This window comes from Vicia villosa, linkage group LG1 (genome assembly GCF_029867415.1).
Source record: "Vicia villosa cultivar HV-30 ecotype Madison, WI linkage group LG1, Vvil1.0, whole genome shotgun sequence".
In the NCBI taxonomy this organism is placed as follows: domain Eukaryota; kingdom Viridiplantae; phylum Streptophyta; class Magnoliopsida; order Fabales; family Fabaceae; genus Vicia; species Vicia villosa.
Genome location: NC_081180.1, coordinates 62527951 through 62546266, shown reverse-complemented (window position 1 = coordinate 62546266; position 18316 = coordinate 62527951). Strand labels below are relative to the sequence as shown.

The 18316-nt window shown below is 37.6% G+C and overlaps 3 protein-coding genes across 3 annotated transcripts; all 3 read left to right on the top strand.

Moving 5' to 3' along the window:
• The first annotated feature begins 5776 nt into the window (after positions 1-5776).
• LOC131644088 (uncharacterized) lies at positions 5777-7336 on the top strand. The gene is made up of 4 exons (XM_058914483.1): positions 5777-5967; positions 6137-6653; positions 6758-6865; positions 6980-7336. Exons 1-4 carry the CDS (start codon positions 5777-5779, stop codon positions 7334-7336), a joined length of 1173 nt encoding a protein of 390 aa, XP_058770466.1.
• A 108-nt stretch (positions 7337-7444) lies between these two features.
• LOC131644078 (uncharacterized) lies at positions 7445-8065 on the top strand. The gene has a single exon (XM_058914472.1). It carries the CDS (start codon positions 7445-7447, stop codon positions 8063-8065), a length of 621 nt encoding a protein of 206 aa, XP_058770455.1.
• Positions 8066-8850: 785 nt separating this feature from the next.
• Positions 8851-10198, top strand: LOC131607659 (mitogen-activated protein kinase kinase kinase 20-like). The gene has a single exon (XM_058879640.1). It carries the CDS (start codon positions 8921-8923, stop codon positions 9941-9943), a length of 1023 nt encoding a protein of 340 aa, XP_058735623.1. The 5' UTR covers positions 8851-8920; the 3' UTR covers positions 9944-10198.
• The last annotated feature ends 8118 nt before the right edge of the window (positions 10199-18316 follow it).

Sequence of the window (18316 nt, the reverse complement as noted above, 5' to 3'; positions counted from 1 at the left end):
ATTTTTTTTAGCCAATAAATAAATAACATGGAGAGGAAATGACATTTTATTTTAAAAGGAGTTTAAATAACTTTTAAATACTACTAATATATTATTTCTTAATATATCATTTCTTTCCTAATTACAAATAAAAAATAAATTAGACATAGTGATGTTTCTGTCCAAAATTTAAGACTTAGTCGCGGTTAGTCAAAGGAAAAAGAGTCCACAACTATTTTCTAAAGTTTAGGTGGTCAACAATTTCTCCTTGTCATTAAGAAGTGGTTGTCAACCCTAAGAGTTACCCAAGTCCAAGGCCCAAGGGATTTCTATAAATATTTTTCCTCCTTGAGAGAAAAACATAGATCTTAAGTCATATAAATCACAACTCACTGAGCAGGACCCTCTAAACCACCGTCAAATACCACCATACATGATTTCTCGCTGCCGTGGAAGGATCCTAACCACCATATAGTGTAATATACCTACTAAGGCTTCTGAGTGTCACTACCTTTTGCTGGGGAAAGCCGCACACATGTACTTTTTGACAAGTACATTGTGTACATTTTTTTCCAAAAGTTGTATGTGATTATAGATCGTAGTTGGATGAAAGCCAATAAATTAAATAAAGAGTATGAGAAAAGAGTGATTCAATTTCTTTAATTCACAATAAAAAACTTCATGACAATAATGGAATTTATACCGTGCTTATAAAATATGCTGAAATACGCAAAAACATCTATAGAAAGATATATTCAATCATTTAGGTTGTGATAGAATTATTTGAAATTACATGAAATGGGTATTGCATGTTGAAGTAACAAAAAAAGACATGTGTCATATAGAGTTGGAGTTGATGAATATATGAATGATAACCTAGAAGATATGACATGTGATATTGGAGTAGATTCTTTTAAGAAAACCCATGTGGATGGTACTTTACAAAGTGACATGGAAGAGTCGTTATTTCTGCGATAAAATTTTTACAAGATTTTTAGATGTGTTGAAATTATTTAATCTTATGTTAAAAGGTGAGTAGACGGATAATTTTTTTACTAAATTGCTTGAATAGCTGCAAGAAATGCTTTCAAAAGGTAACACACTGTTGAATCGTAGTTATGAGGCCAAGAAAATATTATGTTCAATGGGTTTGAACTATGTCAAAATACATGCATGTTATAATGATTGCATATTATACGGGAAAGAGTATGAAAACTAGAAGGAATGTTTGAGGTGTGAGGAGTCATGCTACAAGCTGAAGGATAATGATGATAAAGACGATGATGGTGTAACTAGAAAGGATTTTCATGCCAAAGTGATGTGGTACCTACCAATAATTTAAAGGTTCAACAGAATGTTTTCTAATGTAAATGGCCCAAAAAATACTATATGGCATGCAGATGAAAGAGTGTGTGATGGAAAAATACGCCAAGTAGCTGATTCGTTGCAATGGAATAAAATTGATACGTTGTTTCAAGATTTTGATCTTGAGTCAAGAAACCTTAGGCTTGGACTTTCACTGATGAAATCAACTTGTTTGGTAATATGAGCACTATCCATACTTCATGGCCTATTCTTCTCATATACCTATATTTGTGGTTGTGCATGAAGGGTAAATATATTGTGCTATCAATGATGATTTTGGGTCCAAAACAATCATGGAACGACATGGATGTTTATTTAACTTCATTTGTTGAAGGTTTAAGAGTTTTGTAGAAGGAAGGCATTGATGTTAATGATGTGTATACCTGTGATAATTTTAAGATGCATTCCATGTTGTTTTGCACAATCAATGATTTTCCTGCATACGGTAATTTGTGTGGGTACGAAGTTAAGGGACATAAAGCATGTCATATATGTGAAGATGATACATGCTCCCACCAACTACAAAATGGAAGAAAGACTCTTTACCTTGGGCATCGAAAACTTAAAGACTCAATCATCCATATCATGGATAGCAGAAGGCTTTAAATGGAGAGCAGAAGTTTGATATCGCTGCAAAGCCCTTAAACGGAGAGGAAGTTTATAACAAACAAAAACACATTAATGTTGTCTTTGGAAAGAAACAACAAGGCCCCGTGGAGAAAAGATGAGAAAAAAATCTACAAAATTACCTAAATGAAATTGAAAATTGATATTCGTAAAATTCTACAAATATAATCGAATATCTCATAATCGATTAAATATCTATCTAATAAATATTCATATATTAATAAGGAAGCAGACACAAATATTATTTTTTATTAAATACTAAAGTGAGTAGCGGTAACTAGTATCTACACTTATGGGTGTAACCAATTCGTTTTGGACTGGTTTTTGGTTTTAAAAAATGTTTGAGCGATGATATCTCCATCAATTAAGTTTGGTTTGATTTTTAGTATTTTTAAAAAATGGAACCGAACCAAACTAACCAGTTTTGTTCGGTTTGGTTGATCAATTTATAATAGTTTTTTTAAACAATATAATTATTAATGTATTCTTCACTGTCATGTTGTTCTTAATTCATACGAAACAGTGACATGCTTTTCATTGTATAATGAAATAAGTATATTATTGTTCCGTTCTGAAACCAAAAATAGATAGAGAGAAGCATAAGTTATGGAAAAGTAGAGCTTCCAATGCGGCGGTGTGAGAGTGTACCAGCAATGTTAGTGCTCTAACTCCTAAGTTAATATGTGAAAAGTAAAGAGTATACAAATTAAGTTTGAAACTTGTTACCTGAAATGACGTCATTCCTTATATATAAGAGAGAGGAAGAACGACTTCTATCTTTCAGACATGGAATGCGGAGTACCATTGGATGGGCTTGAGGCGTAACTCTCCTCCAACAAGGTACATGATAGTCCTATGGTAAGGAGAAGACTCCCGAGACATAATAGTGTAGTCGACTTAAATTCTATGACTAGAAACGAGCTATCTCAAAATGGTCGGTCCAAAAGGGATATGGCTGGCCCAAAATAACTATCATATATAAAAGTTGGCGCTTGATATAAGAAGGTTGAGAAATAGTTTGAAACTTGAACAAATAAAACACAATTATAACAACAAATATTTTTATTACACATAAATTAACATGTTTCACACCTGAAACACACATCAAAATTATTTTGTAACAAGACTAGAAGAAATATTGTTGAAGAAGAAGACCCAAAAAAGGTCAAATTAATATAAATGTAATGAAGAGTACTTGAACACGAATAAGACGATCATAACATAGCAGAACAGCGGTAAAGAAAGTAATAATGATGACGGGCGGCGGGAGTAGGAATTCGGTGAAAGCAAATTTTCGTGACTTATGATTTCTACTTTCTATATTTTGAAATTTGGTTCTAGATGTGTGTTTTGCTGAAAGGAATGAAATATAAATAAAGATGGAGAAGGTTGAACCCATATAAAATGTGGGCTTAATAATGGGTGAAATATAAGACATAGAGCGTAATTAAAGTTATTGGTTCAGTTCATCCGTTTGCCGGTTCTTAAAGACTAAAATTGAGAATCAAACCAAACTACATCCATTTTTATTGGTTTGGTTCGATTTTAAAACTGAGCAAAAAAAAACAATGATTTTTTTTCAATTTAATTTGTTTGTCAATTTAATTGATTTTTCTTAATCTCCTTACATTCCTATCTCCATTTTGTTTATACATAGTGTCCGGTATTATTCTAATTTTATTTTAAATATTTTTTAGATATAAGTAGTTTATACACACTTTGTTGAAAACTAACGTCCAATCCAAAAATCAAAATACCAGTTTCACTACCCTTGTACCAAATACTATAAAACCAAAGCCTCATCGTTTCAAACCAAATAATACCCTGTCCAAACAAAACCATGCCATTCATCATAGTCCTAAATCTAAAGCCTCAGCCAGTAACCAATTTCTGCCCCGTCAGCTGGATGTTAGTCACTTAGAGCAAGACACTTTGCTGCAGAAAGTATCCCCAGGGATTACCATGCGTGATAGTAGTGAAGAGCAGATGGAACGAAAGAGGAGAAGAGAAAATGGAGCAGAAACGGGTAGCAATGGTTCGGATACTTGTCAACATTTTTTATCGGCAGGTCCTGGCAGCCAGGACTGCCGGGACTCATGAAGATTCTTAGCTGGAATTGCCAGGGCCTGAGCAACCCGCGTGCAATTCCGAACTTGCGGAAATTGGCTCAACAACATCAACCGGATGTTATCTTTCTTTCGGAAACGTTAGCTAAAGCCCCGAAGTTGGAAAGCATTCTTCTGATGTTGTGGTTTAGTTCTTGTTTAACAGTGGATGTCGAAGGCAGAAGTGGTGGACTTGCTGTCTTGTGGAAGAATAACTTGCAGTGTAGTATAATGAATTTCTCGAGGAATTTTGTCAACATTCTGGTTCATGATGATGTCAAAGGAGATTGGAGACTTACTTGTTACTATGGATACCTTGAGCGGACAAGACGTCAGCAAGCTTGGAATATGATTCAGAGTCTTCGAGATTTGTCGCATATCCCTTGGTGTATTATTGGAGACTTTAATGATTTGTTGTCGCAAAATGATAAACGTGGTATTCACTCTCATCCCAATTGGCTATGTGCGGGATTTCGTCAAGTTATTAGTGAATGCAACCTTACTGACATTCATATGGAAGGTTATCCCTTCACGTGGATCAAGAGTCGAAGCACGGATCGTGTTGTGGAGGAACGGTTGGATAGAGCCCTTGCTGGTACCGATTGGCTGGATATATTTCCGGACGCTAAGCTGGTGAATTTGTTTGCTTCGCATTCTGACCACAGTCCTATCTTGCTTCACTGTGTCCATCCGGTTCGCTTACGAAAAAAATATTCCTTCAAGTTTGAAAACTCATGGCTGAAAGAAAATGATATTGAAGGCGTAGTGACTAATGGATGGAAGAAAGAAGAGAATATGGAAGTTACGAATCGTATAGACTCTTGCGCTAAGGATTTATCAGAGTGGAATCGCCAAAGGTACTGTAGACAGAAAGAGGAACAAACAAGTTTGTTGGAGACTATGGAAATGTTCCGTGGTAATCAAGATGTGGCGTCCTCGTCGCGGTTTATCAAAGCTCGACGTAACTACAATAAGATTCACATCCGAGAAGAGATTTTCTGGCAGCAGCGTGCAAAGATGCACTGGTTATGCAGTGGAGACCGTAATATAAAAAATTTTCACCGCTCGGCTGCGGTGCGTAAAAATTTTCAGAAACTTAGCATGTTATTAGATGAGACGGATAGAGAGATAAGTGATCAGGTAGGAATGTGTGATATTGCTAAGCAGTATTTTGTTAACCTGTTCAAAGCTCGTGAAGGTAATTATGATCCTGTCCTGAATCATATACATCCGATTATTACAGTTGATGATAATAACAAGTTGTTAGCAAATATTACTAAGGAAGAACTTCATGCAGCCCTTAAACTTATGCACCCGGATAAGTCTCCTGGTCCCGATGGTTTCAATCCGGAATTCTATCAAAAATTTTGGCACCTTTGCGGAGATGACATTTTTTCGGCAGCTACTACTTGGCTCGAAAGAGGTTTTTTCCCGTCTTCTATCAATGAAACTAATATTTGTTTGATTCCGAAGTGTGCTAATCCTCGGACTATGAAGGAGTTTCGACCTATATCTTTGTGTAATGTAGCCTATAAGCTGGTCTCCAAAATCCTCGCGGATAGAATGAAGTTTTGCTTGCCTAAATGTGTATCGGAGGAACAGTCAGCTTTTGTGGAGAGCCGGTCTATCTTAGACAATGTTTGATGGCTATGGAAATCATCCATACCCTTAAACGGAGGACTAAAGGCAACATTGCGCATATGGCTCTGAAGATCGACATTAGTAAGGCATATGACAGGGTGGATTGGGGTTTTCTGAAGGGTATGCTCAGCAAGTTGGGTTTTGCGGATAGATGGATCCACTGGGTGATGATGTGTGTGATATCGGTGAATTATTCGGTCCTAGTAAATTCAGATAGAGTTGGTCCAATTCTACCAGGTAGAGGATTGAGGCATGGGGACCCATTGTCTCCATACCTCTTTATTCTCATTGCAGAGGGTCTATCGACTCTTATCAAAGGAGCGGTATCTCGAGGAGATATTCATGGTGTCCGGATATGTAGGGGGCGCCTAGTGTGTCCCACCTGCTTTTTGCTGACAACTTTTTTTTTTATTTTGTAGGGCTAACATTGAGGAGGTGTCTCACCTTATGGAGATTCTCACGATCTATGCTAATGCATCAGGGCAAGAGATTAATTTAACCAAGTCGGAGGTGTTCTTCAGTCGTAATCTTAGTATTCCGGCCCAAGAGGATATTGCTAAAATCATGGGTGTCCGTCATGTGTTTGGGACGGGTACTTATTTGGGATTGCCGTCGATGATTGGTAGACGTAAAAAGGAGACTTTTGCATTTATTAAGGACCGTATTTGGAAAAGGATCAATTCTTGGAGAGGTAGATCTCTATCTAAGGCTGGTAAGGAGGTGATGATTAAGTCAGTGCTGCAGTCTATTCCATCTTATATTATGAGTGTGTTTATTATTCCAGATGGGGTGGTGAAGGATATTGAGAAGATGTTGAATTCCTTTTGGTCGGGGGGAGGTAGCAACAATAAGGGTATTCGTTGGATGGCTTGGGATAAATTGTCTTGCCCTAAGAAGGATGGTGGTATGGGTTTTAGGGATTTTCGTGCTTTTAATGTAGCTATGTAGCCAAACAAGGTTGGAAGTTATTGTCTAATCCATCCGCCTTGGTTTCCAGGTTTTTCAAAGCAAGGTATTTTCCTAATTCCTCTTACTTACAGGCCAAACTAGGTAATAATCCAAGTTTTGTTTGGAGAAGCCTTTGGAAAGCTAAAGATGTGTTACTTCTGGGTTGTAGGTGGAGGATTGGTGATGGTAGATGCATTAAGGTTATGCATGAACCTTGGCTTCGGGGGAGTTCATAAGGATGTCTAGGTGGTCCGGTTAATCAAGGTGTGTATGAACTTTATGTTAATAATCTTATGACTCTCAATTCCAAACAGTGGGATGCACATGTTGTTAACTCCTTGCTTGATCATGTAGTGGCAGGTGAAATCCTAAAAGTACCTTTGTTGGAGAAAGTTGATACGGGTGGGATGGTGTGGAAGGAGGAAAGAAATGGTGAGTATAATGATCGATCGGGATATAGGCTGTGGATGACTGTTCAGATACACCAGGTGGATAAAAGAGTAGAGGGTAATTGGAATAGATTATGGAACATTATGGCACCTCCTAGAGCCAAGCACCTATTATGGAGGATTTGTAGGGGTTGTTTGCCGACCCGTATTAGACTCCGACAACACTATGTTCAGTGTCTGGCTATGTGTCAGACTTGTGAGAGGGAGGATGAAGAGGGTTGACATGTTTTCTTCGACTGTATTACTACTATCCATTGTTGGAGAGATGCAGGCTTGTCTTCTATTATTGAACCCCGTTTACATACTCTGAGTGATGCCAAATAACTTATTATGGACATTTGTAATAAAGAGGATAAGAGGGATGCCGGAAGATTTGCTGTAATGATGGAGGTGCTTTGGAAGAACCGTAATAATGTTGTGTGGAATAATGATAGAGGGGACATATCTAGGTTAGGTTTGCAAGCCTATTTTAATTGGCATGATTGGTTTGCTGCTCGTGAGGTTCAAGATATTCCTAATGGTGTTCAGATCCCCTTAACCTGGAGCCCACCGGCGGTGGGTTGGATAAAATACAATACGGATGCAGGGTTTAATACCTCTCATAATTCTACTAACAAGGGTTGGTGCTTCCGAAATAATATTGGAAGTTTCATTACTGCAGGTATTGCTTGGGATGTCGGCACTATGTCCATAGTCGAAGCGGAAGCCTTGGCTTTGAAAGAAGCGATGCAACATGCTATTAGTTTAAATATGGAGTGTGTGATTTTTGAAAGTGAGTCTCAGGTGGTGGTTCAAGCAGTCAACTCTAATGATACAGGTTGTTCCGAGTTAAGTTTTATTTTTCTTTCTATTAAGCGGTTGTTAGTTTCTTTTCCTAATTTTGGGGTGAAGTTTGTAAAACGCCAAGTGAATATGGTTGCCCACTCGTTAACGAAGGCGGTCAATTCTTAGTCTAGACGTAGTTCCTTAAATATTATCCCTTCTTGTATCGAATTTCATTTGATTAATGACATGAGTTAATTTGGTTTTTGTCAACAAAAAAAATAGTTAATTTCGTAATATAAATGCAGAAAGGATATTCCTCTTAATGCTATAAGAATATTCAAATCGTTAAATTGATAAGATTGACATTGAGCCGGAAGCAGTGAATGTTGCTAAGACCACACTCAAAATTTATCTCCCAAACAAACATATTATAAATGCCAAACACACCACGCATAAATAAATACATTTATTTATTACGACTTTATACAAGTGCGTGTAAAAATTCATTAACCACCAAAAACATTTTGTTTGCTAAGTTACGCTGATATGACCGCACGAGATCCCTAAAACGACACATCTCTTTTGAAGAGGTACGTAAAATACGACAATATTACTCAAATACGAATCGCACCATATCACCACAAATTTACACACAAAATTTTCAATATGAAATATAGAAGTCACTATCCACCAAGTAGCGTAATATCTCTCACAAAGATCTTTCATAACCCTTCGTCTCATATTCAACCACGTTCAGCCAAATAGGAAACTATAGGCCTCATTTCCTCTAAAAATATCCACGTGCTTTAATTTATCTTCCATACTCTTTTTATTATTATTATATTTCTTTATTCATAATCAAATAAATTTTGAATTTTATTTAATTTCCCGATACACCGCATTGCTTAGGTCATAAAATATCAACTAGATTTCTTTCTTTCACTTCATATATAAAGGAAAAGAGTTCTTCTCTCTTCTCAACTCAACTCATTTTTCTTTCTTCTTCACAAACCAAAAAAAAACCAAAACATAGTAACTAAGATGGATTGGATACGAGGAGAATCAGTTGGGAGAGGAAGCTTTGCAACTGTTAATCTAGTCTTACCCAAAGGAAGTTCAAATTCCACTCTTTTTCCTTCTCCGACAGCTGTTAAAACCTCCGAGGTTTCAACCTCGTATTCCCTCAAAAACGAGAGACATGTTCTCGATCGTTTAGGTTCTTGTCAACAAATCATTCGTTGTTTCGGAGATGATTACACCTTCGAGAATGGCGAAAAGTATTACAATTTATTTCTCGAGTATGCTTCCGCCGGTACTCTCGCCGATCAAGTTAAATTCCACGGTGGCCGGATTCCGGAACAGAATATTCGCGGTTACACCAGGTCAATTGTTGAAGGTCTTCACCATATTCACAGCAATGGATTCGTTCATTGCGATATTAAGCTTCAAAACATTCTGGTATTCGATGACGGTGAAATCAAAATCGCTGATTTTGGTCTTGCGAAAAAATCAGGGGAAGAACAGAGTAGGTTCGAATGCAGGGGAACTCCACTTTTTATGTCGCCGGAATCAGTTAACCACGGGGAGCATGAGTCGCCGGCGGATGTTTGGGCACTTGGATGTGCGGTGGTGGAGATGGTGACAGGAAAACCAGTTTGGAATTTGGAGAAAGATTCAAATATGTGGTCGTTGATGCTTCGAATTGGTGCCGGAGAAGAATCACCGATGATACCCGAAGATTTATCAAAAGAAGGAAAAGATTTTGTTGAGAAATGTTTAGTTAAGGATCCAAGAAAGAGATGGACGGCTGAGATGCTTTTGAATCATCCTTTCATTGAAGAAGTGAAGAATGTTAACGAACCATCACCAAGAAATCATTTTGATTTCAATGATTGGGTTTCTAGTGTTAGTGATTCGACTCCAAGTTCGCCGGAATCTGAAGAGTCGTGTCAATGGAATTATGATTCTTGTTCTTTTTCCGGCGGGAATCGGCTCCGGCAGCTTGTGACGGTTGAAGTGCCAGTGAGTTGGTCGGAAACAGATAGTTGGATTAGTGTTAGGTGAAATTGGATGTTTTTTAGGTAGAGATGAAAAAGAGAGTAATTAGAGGAGTAGATGACGGCACATAGTAATTAATTTGATTCTTTCTGATTAGATTTCTTCAATTATTCAAAATTGGAATGTAAATTGGGTAGGATTAGATTCTTGATTTCTTTAGTTGGAAGAGTTTTAACTGGGGACGCTGGTGCCCATTTTGTACAGAGGCTTGATTTTGCAGTACCATAATATATTTTTGCCTTTTCTTACCTCATTTGATTTGCTTTAGATTTCATTTAGATTCAACAACAGAGCAAGAGTTAGTTTGTTTTAGATTTTATAAAAGAGTTAAAAAAAATTCTTTCGAAATTACAAAAAAAAATCAAACTAAGTTTTGTTTGTCTGAAGTTATTACTTATTTTATGATTTTTATATCAAAAATTAAAATTGAAGGTTAAAAAGGTTGAATTTGTTTTAAAGTTAATTTTAAGATATTATTAACTTAAATTTTAAAAAAGAAAAGAAAATTAATTTTTTAATTTTTTAATATTAAATAGGTCAAATCGACAATTACAACAATAATCACCTTTTTTTTCTTCATAATTATGACAATTTTTATCTACCCACCACTTCAATTGTAGTTAACAACTATTCAACCAATGTTAATCGTCGTTTCATACACGTATATGAATAAGAAGAAAAAAAAAAGGTGTTTGAATGAGAATCACAAAGTGTGATTCTAATTCAGAATACATTTTTTATAAAAATTGGAATAATTAACAAATTAGACTTTCAAGCTATCTAAAAATAAATAAATATCATTAAAAGAGAGAAGTTAAAACAAACAAAAGAATATGAATTGTGTTTTGGTGATCATAAGACCGAGATTTATTATCCAAAAGAAGAAATAAATTATGTGAATAACCAACAAATATGATAATCGGTACAGTATCACATTACTATGGTATCAAAAGATAATCTTATATCTTTAATGATAAAAGATAGCCTAATAGTCGAATATGGTTCCGTTCACTGATAGATATTGTAGAAATATTCCTCTTCAAGCAAAGATCTTCTTGTCATTGACATGAAATCAGGGGAAACATCTCTCCATGATTGATTCAAACATTCATCCATAAGGCCATGATAGCATTGGATGTGGACAACAATTGTTTACTATTGAGGGATCATAACAAGCAAATTTCTTTCAATCTGTTTAAGAAAATCATTGAATTAAATAAAACCCAAAAAATCATGGGATGAGTTGTGAATTCATCCTCTCTTCCACCTTGATCAGTATTATTATAAGTATCAAGCTAATAACATAAAACAAACATAAGTTAAAAAAATAATTCCCAATTCAAAGCTATAACTACGTAACAAGTGACCGACTTCTATTTAATCAACTTGAAATAATTTAAGCATTCAGGAGGTTAGATAACCGTTTTGCAATATAAGAGAAGTATTTTATGAAATGTTAGTAGAATTGATGTGACCTAAAGAACTTTCCAATTCTTTTTCATTAAGAGTCGACGGTAATTTATCTCTTACTTTTATTTTGACTTGATCAACTTCTATATCTTTTGAAGAGATTTTATGATCAATTTCAATATCTTTTGAAGAGATTTTATGTCCTAAGATAAATCCTATTGCAACTATGAAATGATATATATTTCCAATCTGAAATTAAATGCATCTCTTTTGCATGGGTTGTAGGCTCCAAATTGCAGAAGGAAAGGATGACAAAGCTATTAAGGTCCCATAAATTCTAAGAGAGGGAAACTAAAGAAACCAAAATGTCAAAAAAGGCCCAAGAGATTTTTAAAATTAATTCTTGTAAAAAATTTAAGAGCGTGTGTTAGCTGAAGATTTCGTTTTGAGGTATTTATCCTTCGAAGGAGTTGAGAATCGAAGGAAAGATGGTTACTGATGGCCATCCCTTAAAAATAAAAGAATGACTACTGATGGTCGTGCTTCGAGAGTAAATATTTCTAAGTTCACTATGAAGATAATGAATACTGAAAGCTAGTGAAAAGTATGTGTCTTCGGGGACTTAGACGAATTTGTAAATATATTCAAGTATTACTACTTAGCGTGTTTTTTCGTAGTGTTTGTTTAATAACACTGCCACGCGTCGAAGACGGACTCAGGCGGGAAGATTTGAAATTCGAAGACGGTTTCGTAACTGTCCAATAACAGATGGCTCCGTTGGAAGTTCTGATGAGAAACGTGGCAGCAGATTAGTATAGGACCGTTAAGGTCGAAACTAGTATAAATAGGAGTCTTAATGTTAGGATTCTGTGTGTTCATTTTGTACAAATCACTCACATATTTACTCAAGTATCAAGCGTTAAGAGAAAGAGTTCGCTGAGAAAATGTACGTATGACACCACCATTTTAATACATGTGTATTATCCTTTGCTTTTAAATATCTTTCAGAATTATTGCATTTCGTTTACTTCTTGCCATTTACGTTTCTGCATCTTTACTTTAATGTCATTTACTTTCGAATTACTTTCATGCTATTTACTTTCAAAGTCTTTTATATTTCTGCAGTTTAAGATTCTTTACGTTTCAATTGTCCTTTTAATTTTCTATGTTATGTCACTTATCTTTTCATTGAAGTCATATTTATATGTAACAAAGTGATTGTCAAGACTATTTGTTCTGTTAATCGAACAACGCCTATTGAAGAAGACAAATAATGAATATGATTCGAATAAACATTGATGACAATCTTCTTGACTATGTGTCCTAGGATCAATCTAGTCGATCCTGCAAGTAACCAAATCTTATTTATTATAGTTTGGAAGACTAGCGGTTGTTTACCGGAAATCACCGTAAACAAATTGGCACGCCCAGTGGGACAGTGTCAAGCAGATTGTTTTAATCAATTGCTTTATTTTTGTCTAGACAATATCAAGATCTTGTATGAACCTTAGGAACGGTAAATTAAAGAACAGTGCACAACCGATTCCCAAACGAAGGTACAACAGGAAAATGGTCGTTACGGCCAGTGCAGGGGGTAATCAAGATCCCCCACAAGGTTCAGGATCAGGAGCGGCAAATTCGACTTCTACTCAAGAAACACGAGATGCAACGGGTCCAAATGGATCGAGACCTGCAGATAATTCCCAAACTATGCCTGAAAATAATACAGGGCCTTCAGGGACTATTCCAGTTTCAGTGTCGACAACCGCACCCTCATCCACAAGCGCAGAGGACGTATTATTTGCCTCGACAAATGCTGCAAACAATTTATTTGGTCAAGGCACGAATTCCGCTTTCGAATGGAGACCAAATAATCCATACGGAATGCCATACCAATATGGAACAGGCGTACGAGGGGTAGGACCTATATATGCCCCAACTAACAATGCGACATTTTCACCAAATGTTAGTTCAGTGGGTCGAAGTGCACATAACACTGGTTTCTCTACCCAGATGCCTCACTTTACCACAAATAACCAAGCGGCATTTCGACAAGAAATGGATGCAAGCAACCATGATATGGTAGGGGTTTTGGCCAGAGAATTGACTTCAGTTTTAAGCCCACTAATGGCAAATGTTACTACTACAAATAGAGAAAACATGGAGACTTTCCAAAAGATATCATCTCAAATGAATCGAATGGCAGAATTCATGGGAATAATGCCACCTAAAAGGAAAGACAAACAGCCTTTGAATCAAGAAGAGAGGCCCATTTTAGAACGTGTTTAAGACATAGTTCCGTCATCTAGGACAACCACTAGGGATGTAGGCCCCTCACGAAGAACGGAGGTGTTCGAAGGAACTCCAATAATTAACTTAGAAGCTTCGAATCAAAGAGCCGTCCCCGTTCGACAAGAAACGGAGGAGGAGCAACCCAGATTAAGGATTGTGGGTAGGAACGAACACCCAGATGAGATTGTTCAAAGAGTCAGAAGAGAAAATCTGGCTACAGAAAATAACCTAACTGCCATGATAGAAAGGGTTATGGCTAATAATGGCCTTATTACTGGACTTAGGCGTCCAAACTATACATCCCCTATATCAGATTATATCATGCAGACAGAATTGCCTAGGGGCACTAAGGTACCCAAATTTACAAAATTTTCAGGCGAAACTAATGAGTCAACGGTGGAGCATATTGCTAGATATTTGACAGAAGCAGGAGACTTAGCGGGAAACGAGGATTTAAGGATCAAGTATTTCCCTAGTTCGCTGACAAAAAATGCCTTCATTTGGTTTACTACTTTGCCACCAAATTCGATAGATGCATGGGCATACTTGGAAAGACTTTTCCATGAGCAATTCTACATGGGTCAAACTAAGATAAGTTTGAAAGAATTGGCCAGTGTTAAAAGAAAATTCACAGAAACAATTGATGATTATTTAAATAGGTTCCGTCTGTTGAAATCAAGGTGTTTTACAACAGTCCCAGAGCATGAACTTGTTGAAATGGCTGCAGGTGGTCTAGATTATTCAATAAGAAAGAAACTAGATACCCAATATCTTAGGGACATGGCCCAATTAGAAGATAGGGTTCGACAAGTCGAACGACTGAAGGCAGAAAAAGTTAGGGCGAATAAAAGTTATAAGAAAGAAAGAGTAGTGTATGTCGAAGCCGAGGACGCTGATGAGTCTTTCAATGACTCGTATAGCCCTGAAGAAGTCGAAATAGACCTAGCTGAATTGAAAGAGGCGCCACCTTACGCCTGTAAATTGCTAAATCCTGCCAATGGAAAAAACCCAGTAGAAAACGATAAGAATGATAGGTTTCCTAAGAAAACTTATACATTCGACATTACCAAGTGTGATGAAATATTTGATTTATTGGTAAAAGATGGCCAAATGATACTACCTCCAAATTCAAAAATTCCTCCGTTGGAACAACGGAAGAAAAGAGGTTTTTGTAAATATCATGGGTTTTTAGGCCATAAAACTTCTCAATGTTTTCTTTTCAGGGATCTAATTCAAAATGCTCTCAATGATGGAAGGTTGAAGTTTGCTGACAAGACCAAGAGTCATATGAGGGTCGATACCAATCCCCTAAACATTGCTGACGCTAGCCTCTGCGAGGTAGAAGATATCAACATGGTGGAGGCTTCTGAAGTCGAGGTTGTGGAGACTAAAGCAATGTTCAATGGAAAGCAGGCTACTGAAAGCCTAAAAAGTGAAATAGTCTTCAACACTGTTGTTGAAGAATCTCCCAAGACAGAAATAACCGAAGAAAACAGTGAGGCCACTGAAGACCTCAGGATGAAACTCCAGAAAATTCGGATCTCTGAAGTTCCTCCAGCAGCGGTTAACATGGTTAGCGCCAGACGACCAGTGTCTGAATTTGGCGAACTAGAGACATGGCTGACGAGGAAAAATGGGGGCATCGAAGTTCCTCCAAGAACCGAAAGCCTCAAAGAATATCTCTGGAATTGCCACAAGAGAAATGGTGGTAAGCAATGGATGTGTCCAAGGTGTTCGATCATGCTGAATCGAAGGGTCGAAGCCAATTTCGAAAGGGTTCGACGCGAAAGGTGGGAACACCCAGGAAGAGAGACAAATCCCCTACTACAACTGTACCCAAAGACGGAGGAAAGCTTGGTAGGATTTTTGGTCAGATGCCACAAAGAAAACACTGAAGTTGCTCTCTGCCCCAGATGTGGGGCAGTCTATGACGAAATGCTAGCACGATCATTCGAACGTGTGTATTGCTACATGAGTCAAGAAACTTAGGGGTTGCGTCCTAACCTGTACGGTTTCGACATACAGACTCCAACAAAGAGGCCTGATAGCCCACACCCCAGAACTCGAAGGGTAACTTTCAGAATCCCTGCAGATGCGCCAAGGGATAGGTGGGTGCAAGCTGATGCAAGAACCAACAAATGGCGAAGTTGGGACCAAGGTGGAAGAACTGCAATGGCATATAGGAAACAATTCCAAAGACCAAATCGAGAGGCGTATCGGTTGGAGAATTATAAAGGAAGAAATCCTATGTCTCGGTCTCAGTGGAGAAGGCATCAGAGAATGAAAAAGGCTCAGAAGGAATACAGGCCAAGAGAAGCTGGAGAGTCTAGTAGCAACCAAGCCCCATACCAGGGGGCAAAGTCAAACAAACCTCCGGTAGAACGCAGATTATTCGAAGCTGAAAAACTCTTGGATGAAGAAGACAAGATGCGTTCAAATTCTTGGAAAGAAGAGGATAGAATGACAAATGATTTTGATTCTGATGGAGTGTCATCTATAAACTTGAATTGCAATGTTGTCTCTGTACTCCCTCACGAGTTTAATCAGGAAACTGAAGTAGAAGACTGTGAAGAGGCTGATATCGAAGAAATGACAAAACACAAACCTGTGTGTTACTATGTGCTGAATAATGGTGCAGTAGAAGAACAGAATGCTTTCTTCGAAAGGCCTGATGAGGGTATGCGAAATCATTTGAAGCCACTCTATATCAGGGCTAAGATTGAGAACGTGGGCATAAATAAAGTCTTGGTTGATGGAGGAGCAGCAGTGAACCTAATGCCTCAATACATGCTAAAAAGAATTGGTATGTTTGATACGGATATAAGGCCACATAATATGGTTTTATCTAACTACGAAGGCAAAATAGGACAAACACTGGGAGTTGTTCAAGTCAACTTGACAGTAGGCTCAGTTACCAGGCCAACCATGTTCATGGTTATACCAGCAAAGGCAAACTACAACCTTTTGCTTGGTAGGGAATGGATTCATGGGGTAGCAGCTGTACCCTCAACAATGCATCAGAGGGTGACAATTTGGAGAGAAGATGGTATAGTGGAGAATATTGAAGGTGATCAGAGTTACTACATGGCTGAGGTCAACCAGGTGAACAAAAACAACTTCGACAGGAACTTGGCAAACATAGGCCCTTGTCATGCTGCAGAAGAGATGTATACCCCAAATAAAAATGCATTATACTATTTAACTTTACACCCAAATGGATTCCAATGGGATAGAGAGATCATGGATGGTCCACCAGATACAGCACCATTGGAGAATTATCCGACAGTACGGCCAACAGGCTGGGACGATGACATTAATCATGTCTGAGTCTTCGTTCTTCGAAAAGCTTTCGGCCTATGTGGCCGAGAACAAAAGAAAGGCGGCTCTCGAAGCCGAACTATCAAGTACAAAGATAGATACAGTTCTAACCAAAGAAGGAATATCAGAATTGGAAATACGTACGAGTTTCGAACTCCCTGAAGATACGGTTCCAGTTGAAGAGATCATAAGAGAAGAACCAAGTCAAAGGTTAGATGCAATATACGACGAAGAACCTTTGGGATTCGAGAAATACCCGATGGCGTCGAACATAAAGATGTTGGCCCAAGATCCACTTGAAAAAGTCAATCTTGGAGACAATGATCAAAAGAGAATAACATATATCAGCGCGAAACTAGAACCAGAATTGAAAGCAACGGTCATCAAAATGTTGAAAGACAATAGAGATTGTTTTGCTTGGGATTATGATGAGATGCCTGGTCTCGAAAGAGACTTAGTCGAATTGAAGTTACCAATAAAAGAAGGGAAGAAGCCAATAAAGCAAACTCCCAGAAGATTCGCGCCAGAGATTCACTCGAAGATTAAAGCAGAGGTCGAAAGACTCTTACGGTGCAAATTTATCCAAACTACAAGGTATGTTGAGTGGATTGCTAATATAGTACCTGTAATTAAAAAGAATGGCTCATTAAGAGTATGCATAGACTTTCGTGACCTTAATGCAGCTACTCCTAAGGATGAATATCCCATGCCTATAGCAGAAATGTTAGTAGACTCAGCCGCAGGTTTTGAGTATTTGAGCATGTTGGATGGATATTCGGGATACAATCAAATTTTTATAGCGGAAGATGATGTATCCAAGACAGCATTTCGTTGCCCAGGGGCAATAGGCACTTACGAATGGGTTGTGATGCCTTTTGGTTTAAAAAACGCTGGGGCAACTTATCAAAGAGCAATGAATTCTATATTTCATGACTTTATAGAAACATTCATGCAAGTGTATATAGATGACATTGTGGTAAAATCTACCTCGGGTATGAGTCATCTCGATCATCTGAGCCAATCATTCGAAAGAATGAGGAAATATGGCTTGAAGATGAACCCCCTTAAATGTGCTTTCTTTGTGCAGGCAGGTGACTTCTTGGGTTTCGTAGTCCACAAAAAGGGGATAGAAATCAACCAAAACAAGACAAAAGCCATTATGGAGACCAAGTCTCCCTCCACGAAGAAAGAATTACAATCATTGTTGGGTAAGATAAATTTCTTAAGAAGATTTATCTCCAACTTAAGTGGACGCACGCAAGCTTTCTCACCTCTACTTCGGCTTAAGCAAGGAAAATTCGAATGGCGTGCTGAACATCAAGAAGCTTTCGATCAGATAAAGCAATACTTGACTTGTCC